This window comes from Zeugodacus cucurbitae, chromosome 3 (assembly GCF_028554725.1).
Source record: "Zeugodacus cucurbitae isolate PBARC_wt_2022May chromosome 3, idZeuCucr1.2, whole genome shotgun sequence".
Taxonomy (NCBI): Eukaryota; Metazoa; Arthropoda; class Insecta; order Diptera; family Tephritidae; genus Zeugodacus; species Zeugodacus cucurbitae.
Window position 1 is genome coordinate 51,749,645 of NC_071668.1, and position 13,046 is coordinate 51,762,690.

At 30.2% G+C, this 13,046-nt stretch overlaps 1 protein-coding gene across 6 annotated transcripts in view; it reads left to right on the forward strand.

The window, feature by feature from the left end:
- The window catches only part of LOC105217077 (serine-rich adhesin for platelets), a 29,194-nt gene extending 22,189 nt beyond the window's left edge, over positions 1 to 7,005 (forward strand). For all 6 annotated transcript variants that reach the window (XM_029043366.2, XM_029043367.2, XM_054226513.1 and 3 more), the window contains one exon: positions 3,568 to 7,005. In XM_029043366.2, coding sequence (XP_028899199.1) covers positions 3,568 to 4,199 — 632 coding nt within the window. In that variant the 3' untranslated portion in view covers positions 4,200 to 7,005. The remainder of the gene's footprint in view (positions 1 to 3,567) is intronic.
- The last annotated feature ends 6,041 nt before the right edge of the window (positions 7,006 to 13,046 follow it).

Below are 13,046 nucleotides of genomic sequence, written 5' to 3' on the forward strand. Positions count from 1 at the left end.
CGTGGGGTGGCCCTATTTATCTTACGTAGTGCGCGTGCACTACCCAACTCCGCCACGACAGTTTTATCGTAGAAAATAATATGAATATGAAAAAAATATATGAGTTTTGAATTTTAATCAGATTTGAAATTGAGTTGATTTTACATTCTCTGACCAAGGTATTCACTATGCAGTCAAAAATTCATCTATACTTCTATACTAATATTATAAAGAGGAAATGTTTGTTTTTTTGTTTGTTTGTCTCGAATAGGCTCCGAAACTACTGAACCGATTTGAAAAATTCTTTCACCGTTGGAAAGCTATACTATCCCTGAGGGACATAGGCTACATTTAGTTTAAAAGTGATGTACTACACTTAACTTATCTTATCTACAAAAAACGTCGCGACATCATATCTCTAACTATTATAGTTTTGTCACTATAAGCGATTTTATATAAAACAAGTAAGGATAGGCTAAGTTCGGGTGTAACCGAACATTTTATACTCTCGCAATTTATTGAAGAAATTTTATTAAGATAACGCACAAATTTACCCATAAATTCGGCATAAAGTTTAATAGAATAACGAAAATCGTCATGTATAGTGTATGGGGGCTGAGGAAATTCCTGAACCGATTTCATTCATTTTCACTAGCAAGGTACACTATATCCAAGACTATTCACTCACTTAATTTCGCTAAGGTATCTCACATATTAATCAATACATACATATATGCAGATTAAAGCCCAACGAATTTTTGAAAAACCTATAATTATGTATATGGGAGCTAGGAGATGTTGTGACCCGATTTTAATAATTTTTGAAACAGAGACACACTATTGGAAGAAAACAATTTCCTCTGAATTACATTAAATTAGCTGAGAGATTTACCCATATTTTCGGTTAAAATTTAACCTTAGACGCTGAGTTCAACATGTTCGATATCTGGGGCCTTGAAGAGTTATAGTCCGTTTTCGACAAATTTTTCACAAGTGATGCCAGAGATCATATACTGTATTTGTGTAAAGTTTTATTCGCTATCGTCATTGGTTCCTAATGTATATGTATATTATAAAGTGAAGGATTCGGATGGAATTCAAAATTGAGTTATAAAGAAAGTAGTCGTGGTTGTGAACCGATTTCATCCATTTTCCACACATGTCATCAGGGTGTCAATAAAATATTATATACCGAATTTCATTGAAATCTGACGAGTAGTTCCTGAGATATGGTTTTTGACCCATAAGTGGGCGATGTCACGCCCATTTTCCATTTTGTAAAAAGATCTGAGTGCAGCTTCCATCTGCTATCATTTCTGTGAAATTTTGTGTTTCTGACATTTCTCGTTAGTGAGTTAACGCACTTTTAGTCATTTTCAACCTAACCTTTGTATGGGAGGTGGGCGTGGTTATTATCCGATTTCTTTCATTTTTGGACTGTTTGCAGAAAGTTTGGTTTATATAGCTTTATTGGTTTGCAAGATATATACAAAAAACATATTTGGGGGCGGGGTCACGCCCACTTTTCCAAAAAAATTACATTCAAATGTGCCCCTCCCTAATGCGATTCTATGTTCCAAATTTTATTTTCATAACTTTATTTACGGCTTAGTTATAGCTCTTTATGTGTTTTTGGTTATCGCCATTTTGAGCACGTGGCAGTGGTCCGATTCCGCCCATCTTCGAACTTAACCTTCTTATGGTGCCAAGGAACATATGTTCCAAGTTCCATTAAGATATCTCAATTTTTACTCAAGTTACAGCTTGCACAGACGGACTGATGGACGGACAGGCTGACATCCGGATTTGAACTTTACTCGTCACCCTGATCACTTTGGTATATATAACCCTATATCTAACTCGTTTAGTTTTAGGACTTATAAACAACCGTTATGTGGACAAAACTATAATACTCTCTTTAGCAACTTTTGTTGCGAGAGTATAAAAATTAATTAAAATACCACTACTTGAAAAGGCACTTTATTTATACCTTAGTATTAATCCTTAATAAATGATTATTTAAGATCGCTTCAAAACCTTTATATAACTTTTCGAATTATTAGATTCTGACATTCCATTCAAAAGATATCACGAATTAAAAATTTTGAAAAGCCGCTCGGCGGCTAACTATGCTTTGTAGAGTTGTAGGCGTCACTCGGGAACGAGAACGGCCAAACCGTTCTGGCTAATTTTAGTCTTGAAATATTCGTGGCAAGCCAGAAAAAGATTAGAAAGTCAGTGAATATGGAAAAATTGCGAGGAAGATAATAATAAGAGAATTTTATTCGAGTTGATAAGAAAAATATAAAAAGAGAAAACAAAAAAATAATATTTTGAAGGTTATCATTGTTACTTTGTTAAAATATTTTTGTTATTGTTCAATTGCATAAGGTTGTGTCGATAGCCCAAAACAATTTGTAACAAATAAGGAAAGGCTAAGATCGGGTCCAACCGAACATTTTATACTCTCACAATTTATTGATGTAATTTTATTAAGATAACACACAATTTTACCTATATATTCGACATAAAGTCCAATAGAAAATCATCATATATAGTATATAAGGGCTGATGTGATTCCATAACCAATTTCACTCATTTTCACCACCAAGGTTAACGGGAATAGGGGTAACTTGGCACCTGTTAGTAGACAAACAAACGGCACATTCGGCCTTGAAATTACTCCTAAATTGCAAATGAACGAAACACCAGTCGGCAAAATCGCCAAAAATAGAGCTATAACGAAGATTTTCCAAATATTTAAGAAGTCGCTGGAGGTACTGCACAGGACTTTAAAAGATCCTGATTGTCGACGAACGTTTTTGGTGGAGCCAGGATTCTGTTAGGAGGTCATTTACGCCAGACTCTTCCAATTATTCCTGGATCAACTGGTCAACGGGCTAATCGCATGCCTAAAATCATTTAATTTGGGGCTTCACAAAAAGAATCGCCAATTAACAACTAACATATGAGTGTTTTTGCAACAATATCAAATTGCGATTGTAGAAGCAGTTGGCAGTTGACACCTCGATGTATTAATAGCATTTCCAACAGATTTCTGTCACTTCATTGACTCGAAAGAGAAGTTTTGCTGACATGAAACCTCAATATGATAACCATAAATGACTGATTGAATGACCTATATTGGTGGTAAAAAAAAAAATATCGATGATCTTAATGCGACAATTTAGAATTTCGGTCCAAGAGAGTTGACACAGCTACAAACCAGGATGACGTAGTCAATTATCCCAAACTATTTAAAATTGCCTGTACTATCACCACTCACTTTGCAATTAAAAGTTGTGTGAGTTGTCATCATGCTGCGTAACATAAATCAACCTCGAGTAATCAATATCGTCGCCGAAGCCAAGATTGGACCAACTTAATTTAATGTATACCTTAGCCAAGAAAACGTGTGGTCGGGTCTGCTAGTAATATAATATAGGAAATATGGTGCGATGGTTGCTTTTTATTTTGAACACCATTTTCTTATAGAGCTGTAGGGTAACTTCAATCGTTTTATTGCAATAACAGTTGTTTATATTTTTGTTCTTTCAACTAATTCGTTCTCTGCTCTTACTTTTGCAGCTTTCAACGTTGGCGACTGTACTTTGAGTGACGCCTCCTCACAACAGCTCCTGCAAAAATTCGTCCATGCCTCGCAGCAGTTAAGTAAGGTCTTTCGACAAAATCTCTCTTTTGGAAATGAGGCTACAGCCCCAACAACAACAGCAGCAACGTTAACAACAAATACTTTTACCGGTAACACAACCGGTGCCAGCAGCAACGCAGATGACGCTTTATCAGGTGGCTCTGATGGAAGTGGCAGTAATACACTACCAACAGAGCAGCATGATATTGCGCTCATACCCACCGAAGTTAAGCAAGAGATCAAAGAGAACATCTCACCGGAGCATACAATCAATGAGGAGACATTGCAAAGCTTACAAAAGCTCACCGGCATTGAGGAGGCGGTGCGTTGTGTAAAGGAGCAACAACCCCTGGGAGCGGTAGCGTTATTGGAGGATGTGGACGCTGCAGGGGTTATTAAAAAATCGACAGTGCTTGAAGATTTCAATGCTAAGACCACTGGTGGAAACACCAATCTGGTTAGTGGCTTGCACGCTGTCGAGGGAGCTAATCTTGCACTGGCGCCGACTTTAGTCAAAAAAGAAGAGCCAGTCAACAGTGCGGCTTCGAATGTGGCTGCCAGCACTTAAGTTAAACGGGTTTTTTACTTTCTAACTGTAAACTTTAAAAATTATTTAATTTTTTTTATATTTACTTAGATTTTTTTAATTTAAAAATTGGGAGTTGTATTGTTGTATACTTATAATATTAATCTATACAGACAGATATACAGATATATATATATTTGGCGATCACGCACTTAAGTAACTTAAAATTAGTGGATTTTCTAATCTTTGTGCTAGCTTTAAGAAGTAATTACGCGCTTTCTTCGCTCCCTCCTTTTTACGAATTACGCTTAGGCAGTATATATATGTTTGACAACAACAACTACAAAAAGTTGCAAAGTGTTGAAATATGCTGTGTGCGCCGTTAGCAAACAGAGTTATTAGTACTTAAATGAATTTTTTTCAAACAACACTTAAATTATCTCCCAAGTTCTATACATACATACATTGAAGCGGTCAAGTGCTGTCTTTAAAATTGCTTGCTTTAATACAAACTCAATTGCTGTGGTGTTAAGCGTGCTGCTACAATAATTTCCGTTGAACTTTTGCAACTGAGGAATAATTATGTGATTTCAAATGCGAGCGTAAATGTTGGATTAATGTCTATTATTATTGTTCTTTTACAAAACAATGTTGGTATGTGTATATGTGTGCGTGTATGCGCGCGTGTGTGTGTGTGTGTAAGTGCCTAACTGTAAATATGTATTTCGTTGTAATGTAACGAAGCAGTAAGTTTAAGCAGGTGTGTGATTTGTTGAGTTGCATTTGATGTCGAAATGATGCTATAATTATGTATATAAATATTTATTTAATTTTAAAAACGCAATGGTGTGTTTTGTGGTGATAATTCAGTTGATGTGTATTTGCGCAAACTCATTAAGCGAAGAGCTCGACATGCTTTTAACACTACTGAGCAGTTGCAGCTGAATTTTTTGAAGATGGTGTATGGCAAACAAGTGGTTTGAGTTGTTGTGAAGTAATGCAAAACAAAATTTAAATTAATAAAACACAAATTTAATAAATGAAAGCAAAAAAAAATTATTAAAATAAGAAAAAAAAGAAACATACATACATATATGTAGAACATGCATAAAATACTTGTAGAATTCACAACTAATTGTGTAAATTGCGCAGAGTTGGATTTTGTTAACCATTTCCTAATAGATGTTGGGAAGAACAACAAAATTGCCAGCAACTACAGTTGAACTTCCATAACTCGAACACTTGAATAATATAAGTCAAATTTCATACAAATTACCTTCCTTAACTCAGAAGACACTCTAACTTGAAGTTTTTTTGTGGATTATGGGGATTCGAGTTGGGAAGTTCAACTGTATATCATATTCAAAAAAAATTACCGCGCGTTAAGGCAACCATTCTAAATTATGAATGTGTACTTATTTGTTTACACATTTTTAAATATTATTTTATAAATAAACATAGTTTTGTTGTTGTACATAAATATTAATTTTAGAATTATAAGTTTCAGCTTAATGTGATTCTTTATTTTTGGAAAATATTTCTAATTGAATTAAAAAAAAATAATAACATTGAAATTACACAACAAACAATTATTTAATATGTATATTTTTTTTCATTGCAGAAAAAAACATTCGGCAATATGTACATTAAAATTATTTATAAATGCTTATGCAACAAGTCACAAAAAATGGCATAAAATGTCTTTCCTTGAATTTTTAACTTAAAATTAATAAAATATGGTTGTTTCTATAAAAAAAAAAACATTTTGAACAAACATTAAGTTTTCCTTTGTTATTAAACTCACAATTATAATATTTAAAATATTATATGTGTTTTAAATTTTGCTTTGCTAAGTAGACCCGCATGCTTCAAAAGTGTTTTAAAGATTGAGATACACAAATTGGCTGCCTTTTAAAGAAAGTTAAAGTTTTTTAAAGTTTTTGGGGCATCAGTTATTATACAATACTAATAATAATACGTAATATGAAAAAAATAAATAAAAAGTACTTAAATGTTAAGTAAATTTCGCCAATCTTTCATTTAAGTTAAATTAAAATCAATCAATTTTTTTTATTTGCTCTTTGCACTCTTAAATGTAGAAAATTAGTGTAAACATACAAAATTTTATATTGTTTATAGGTAAAAAAAAAAATTCAAAATTAAAAAATAAAAAATCATTGCAAATTGAGCTCAAAATGGTGAAGGCGCTTTTTGCAATAAATTGCAGATATTTGTATATATATTATAAATTGAAAAAATTTACAAAATGGAAATTTGTATACATTTGTTTCTGCTACTGAAATTATATTCTTTTAGTGTTAAGTTAAACTACTCTACGCAATTTACACAAAATAAATTTACACTAGTTTGCGGAAAGGCAGAATTGCGTAGAAATAGCAAACTCTGCTTCTAAGCTTTTGCGCATGAGCCGACAATACATTATAGAAAAGCCATTACTCTATAGACAGTTATTTAAAGATAAATAGTTTAACTATTTACATGCATGCATACAATATTTTATTGTTTTATGTACACAAATACATAATACATGTATTTATGTGAAAATTGCTTATCAAACATTACAATGTCTGCTATCATTATCATTAAAGCCCAACAAGCATTTCTACGCTATATATATGTATAAGCATAAAAATATTTAATATTTTATTTAAACTTTAGCCTACCGGAACGAACTCGGGTTTATGTACATAGTATATCCGACCATTGACCTGCTACAATGTTTGTTATGCTGCTACAACAACAATGCAATAATTTTCTAAAACTTAAAAACACAAATACAGAAAAATAGTTATTTTAATTTTTTAGTACAAAATTGAATTGCTTTTGTTACTACTTTTATTTCGTTTCTATAGTTTCTATAATTTTAACAAAATTAACCATGAATTTTGGGTTTACTTACAAATGCTTAGCTTTAGCATAGACATTAAATATATATTGTATTAAGTTTATACGTACATTTAGGCTCAACCCACACTGGAGGATGGATGGTCAAGACGTCTTTTCTTGTCTGATACGATAACATCCCATAGCTTCAAATGCGACAATGCACACCGAACAAGACGAGACAAACACGCATGCTTGCTTCGTGTGCCTTAGAGCAAAATACGTTGTTGTGTCTTATTAGTCACAGACGTTTTTGACTAATCCGGTGTGGTTAGAGCCTTATTAGTTTTGAGGAGACTGTATATCAATCAATGAATTAAATCAATTTTACGCTATTGTTAAAAAATTTCAATATTTTATTTTGTTTATTCATGATTTTATATTCACTTTATTATTTTTTAATTTATTTATTACTTAATTTAATTTTTAGGTTTATTTACTTGTTTTTACATTTTTGATTTCATTTATATATATATGTATATAATATTTTTATATTTTATTAATTTCATCATATTTAGGGTACTCACAAGTTGTTTTCAAGTGTCATAAAATCATGAAGTTTTAATCTTTTACAATAGCATAAAAATTGTTGTTGGGTTGCTTATAAAATTTCACAATTACGACTCAGTGCGCTATGTGTCCTGTTCGTTCTATATTGGAATTTTTTGTTTTTGAGTCAGTCAGTTTTTTTTTTCAGATTTATCACAACACAATTATAACGAGGTGTTCCAAATCATCGTCTTTTTAACATTTTCATTAATACCTTCTAACTTTATGACAACTTGTGAGTACTATAATTATTTATTTTTTATATTTTCGGTTTTTAGACTATTTTTATTAAAGTTACTGCATTCAAGTCATTTACATTTAATTTTTTCCTTTTTCAAATAATTTTTTTTTATTAAATTAATTTTATTATTTGATTATTGTTTCCATACTTTTTAATTTTGAAAATCAAAAATATAATGAAATTGTAAAATAAACATATAAAAAAAGAAAAACAAAAATTAGTAAAAAATAATACTATTTTTATTTATTTTTAAAAATAGTATCACTTTTTACTTATTTTTGTTTTTTATTTTTATTTAGTAAAAAATAATACTATTTTTATTTATTTTTAAAAATAGTATCACTTTTTACTTATTTTTGTTTTATTAGTACTATTTTTTTATTTATTTTGGTTTTATATTTAATACATATTTATGTATTTCTTTCAAACATTAATTTTAAACCATTTCTAGAAACGTTTTTGCAAAGAAATGTATCTGCTTTTTTCAGAAATAAAACATATTTTTCAATTAAAAAAAATGGTATAATAAAAATTAGATAAATTTGTATAAATAAATATGCTTTTTTTGTATTATTATATTTTTGTAATATATTTTAATATTTATTTATTCTGAAAGTTTTTAAAATATTTTTTTTTTATTTATAATAATTCATTTTTATTTTTATATCGGTATATTTTTATAATATTTTTTATTTGTTATTATTATTATTCTATTATTATTACTATAATCGTGGTATATTTATTATATTTTTTAATGACGTTTTATTTTATATTTTTATTTGTTCTATTTTATTTTCTGTTAGTTTTTATTTTAGTCTTGTTGGGCTTTATTCAATTAGCTTGTATACAATTACAGTGTCATTCCATTGCAACTGTATCTAGTTTAAGACGAGTTCACGCAGTTGTAATTTTTAAATACCATACGCCAAAATGTACAATGTTTTATACCACAAAACAAACTCTCTCCCTCTCTGCGCCCCAAATATTTACTTACAATTGCAGTTATTTTTCGCCCTTATATTATATGTGTTGCATTCTGTTGCTTGTAACATTGCGTAAGTTTTAGGTGACACTATTGTTATTGTTGTTTCAAATTATACTAACCACACTAGCATTAAAAAATATATAACAATTTAAATTAATATATTATATATATAAATAAATATTTGTAAAAAGGAATACGTTATCAATGTAAAAAACTGTTATACAAACAATTCAGCAGTGTGTATGAGAACATGTGTGCGCCTGTGTGTGTATAATTTAGTGGCGTGCTTGATGTGTGTGACTGAGTGTGTGCGCGCATGCGTCAGGAAGTTTACAAATGATCTCATGTTGTGATATTAATATTTGAATAATGTTTGCACTGTACAAATGCTAATTTCCTTCGCCGCTTTGGCCAAGTACCTATGTAGTGTAGTTGTTAACGACCCTCAATACACGCCGTGTATACCGCTACTATGTACAATAGCAGTTGTGTTAATAGCTTTTATTTTGTTGTTACTGTTTTTGCATATAGCTCTCCCAAGTCCCGCCCCTTTTAATTTGTTTGATTTAATAATTGATAAAATCGATTTGCAATTAAAGCATTGAATGTGACTACAAAAGTAGCGCGTTTAATACGCTTGCATTGATTGAATGAGAAGCAATTTGCAGGTTTGGCGTGCGCCACTCAAACAGGCGCTTCAAATAATGTTTGTATGTATGTTTGGAAAGAAAAACTTGGAATAATATTGGTGTTGTTTGAAAAAAAAAATTTTTTGTGTATGCACATGGTGCTAAACGGTAGAAAATTTTATTTTTTGTGGCAATGCACAGCATAAGAATCATTTTATATAAAGCAAAGTAGTTAAAGAAACTGGAAGAGCAAAGTTTGCGTTGTAAATGTATGGCAAATTAGTTATCAACAATTGGCGAAGTGAAAAAAAATTGTGTTTTCTGACACCAACTATCATTTTTACACAGTAATACAAATACACTGAAAGAAATAAAATGAAAAAAGAAAAATCAAGAATCTAACTGACAAACTAAAAAAATTTAGCAGTTTTACAAAACAACACAAAGCAAATGCAATTAAAAATTAATTTGCAAAATTTTCTATAAAATAACAAGCCAAAAACGCAAAAAAAAAAATAAATAAATAACTCAAAAACATTTTTACTTAAATTCGCAAATGAAAGCACTGATTTTTAACAAATGGCAATACAAATGCATACATAGTTTATGCATTAAATTATACATATATATTTACGTGTGATTTCCACCTAACACATACAAACCTACATACCGACTACCCATCACACACACACACAGGCTACTTAAATATTTATGAATTTGTTGCTAATAATTTTTAACGGTGGCAAATTTGTGTTGGTGTTGGTCCACAGACGAGTTCTCCAAAATTGTGTTAAAGAGTCTCCAAATTATTTAAATTTTTTTTTTAACTTTTGCCACCAATTGTACTTATTGCGTAAACGTTGAGACTACAAAAAACTATATAAAGCATATATTGTGCTCCTTTTGGGTTATAAAAAACATGCGTACATACTTTAAAAAATTCTTTCTACGGAAACACAGCAAATTTTTTTAATGAAAAATTATTAAAAAATTTGAATAAAAATGCAAAATATCCGAAATTATCCAATCTGCGCCGCTAAGTTCAAGCAAATGACAGTGAAGTATAGAAAAATTACAATAATATTACACATAATATGTAAGCAATATCAAGAATACAATAATAATAACAATAAAAGTAGTAGAATATATTCAAACTGCAGTTATACGTTTATTATGATTTTGTAAAATAGTGCACACATTTGTGTGGGTGTATATGTCAGATTGGCGTTATATAACTGTGGAAATTTGACAAAATCATATATCTTGATTTAGTACTTGTAACATTTTTAAACTCTCAAGCTATAAACTCGAACTCTTTAATTTGCAATAAAAGCCAAATTTCATAGAAATCCTTCCATAAGTCGAAGTTATGGTGATTCGTATAAGGAAAGTTCAAGTGTAGTTTAATATAATTTTTTTTTTTAATTTTTAACAAATTACTAAAAAACTTTCTCTTCTGGAACTAAACTCCTCAAAATCGATTTAAAAAATTGGTTTGTCAAAGTGAAATATTCTAATGTAAGATAATCCAATTTGTCAAAAGAAATCCACAGTTATATATTTATATGCACAGGCCACTTATATTTAAGCGATTTTTTTATTATTATCACATTTTGTTATTAGCTATAAAATACATATTTGAAGAAACGAGAGGCTATTAAATGCAGTTTTAGTTAATTATTGCCAGAAAGCGGAGTGAAAGTTGCCAAATGTGCATATGTCGCTTTTATATAGAAGTGTTGTCGTAATAAACGTATAATTGTAGGTTATGAAAAGAATCACAGTTGAACTTCACTAACTCGAATCATCATAATCCACAAAAAAAATTCGAGTTAGAAAGACTTCCGAGTTACGGAAGGTAATTTGTATGCAATTTGACTTCTATTGAAGATTCTTGCCATACCAGCTAGCAAAGGCAACAAAATAGGAGTTTATGAGTTGAAAATCGAAATTTCAAAAATATTGTACTTATTTTTATTTTTAGATTTCATTTGTAATTGTTTTTCAAAAAGTGAGGTTTAAAAAGGGTTATTTTTAAAGGAAAATCATAAAAATTGTACTTATTTTCTACATTAGTTCATCGTTTTCAAAAAAAATTAGATTAAAATTTTTATTATTATTAACTATTTTAAAATTTTAATTAATAATCTTTTCGACACTAAAGAATTTTCGGGTATCATAAAATACTTATTTTGGATTGTCCAAGTGCGATTTTTAAACGAGAGTCAGCACAAATGCTATTATTTAGCCTAAACAAACTTGAGCTAAGCATCAGAAAAGAAATTTAAATTTTTGCTTTTATTCACATCATTTATATTTCGAAGCTATATTTTCAATCTGAGAGTCAAAAAAGTGTGCCTTAATTATTTTCCCAAATTTTTTTATTTAAATTACTATGTGCTTGTTTCTAGTATACATTTTTAGAAAGTTTTAACAATATGTGAAAATAAATTTTTATTTATTTTTTATTGTAGAAAAGAAAACATCAAATCTTAATTTCTCATATATCTATACTTTTAACTGTATACTAGAGGTCATTTCTTTTGAAAGTAATTACTTTCTATTAAGATGTGACATGGTTATGCTCGCCGTTTGTCATTAAAAAATTGAAGAAAATCAAGTTTTTATTTGTGCGGCTCCTATGTTAAAACAAATCTTCGTAAATAAGTATACTGAAAGCTTATATACTGATTTTGTAAAATTTTATCTCCCAAAGTACTCGTATTGATAGAATTTATAAATAATCTAAAATTTTAATTTTTTATATTTTTTAAATTTAAAATAATATTTCATTTTATTATGATTTTTGCCAATGTATGACAGGTACAAGGAAATTCCCACTCAGTAAGGTCACCTAAATATCAAAATAATTGTTAATGAATCTTGAACTTAGAGACGCACAATTTGAAACTAAGATACACTCAAATCAACTATCATTAAAATAAGAATGTCACAAATACAAATCCAAATTTAATTTGAGTTGACAGATATACATAGAATTTATTATAAAAATAATAAAAATTATCAAATTAGAAGCAGATATTGCTGCACACAACAATTGCAACGGCAGCCCGCCTGGCTCTTTCCTGAAACGACTTTCTCATCTGTATCTTGTAAATTTATACATCAACTAAAGAGACATGTCTCTACTCGCCTTAACAGTTTCGGGTTTGCCTCATTCCGGGATCATGAAGGTGTACTCGCTACAATCGAGCACCCGTGAGATCTCACTTCTGTACTCCTTCATTGGTTTGGTATAGTGCTTAGCAATAGTCTTCCTTCCCTCTATTCACATCCTTAAGGACACTGGGTTCACTTCTACAATTCTTTTAATATATCTCACAGTTATAAATTAGCCGCCAATACGCTCTTTATCTGAATCCGATCGATTCGATCACGCCTAACAGCTTACATCTGCACTCCCGAAGTAGTTTAGTATTCGATCGTGCTTGGTTACGTCAAACTCCGTTTCCTTCCTCACCAATCGAATGCGTGATATCTTACGGTTCCGCACTCCGTCAGCTCCTCGATGAACTTCTTTTCGATCATCTCCCCGGTCACTTGATGACAGTGAAGCCTCA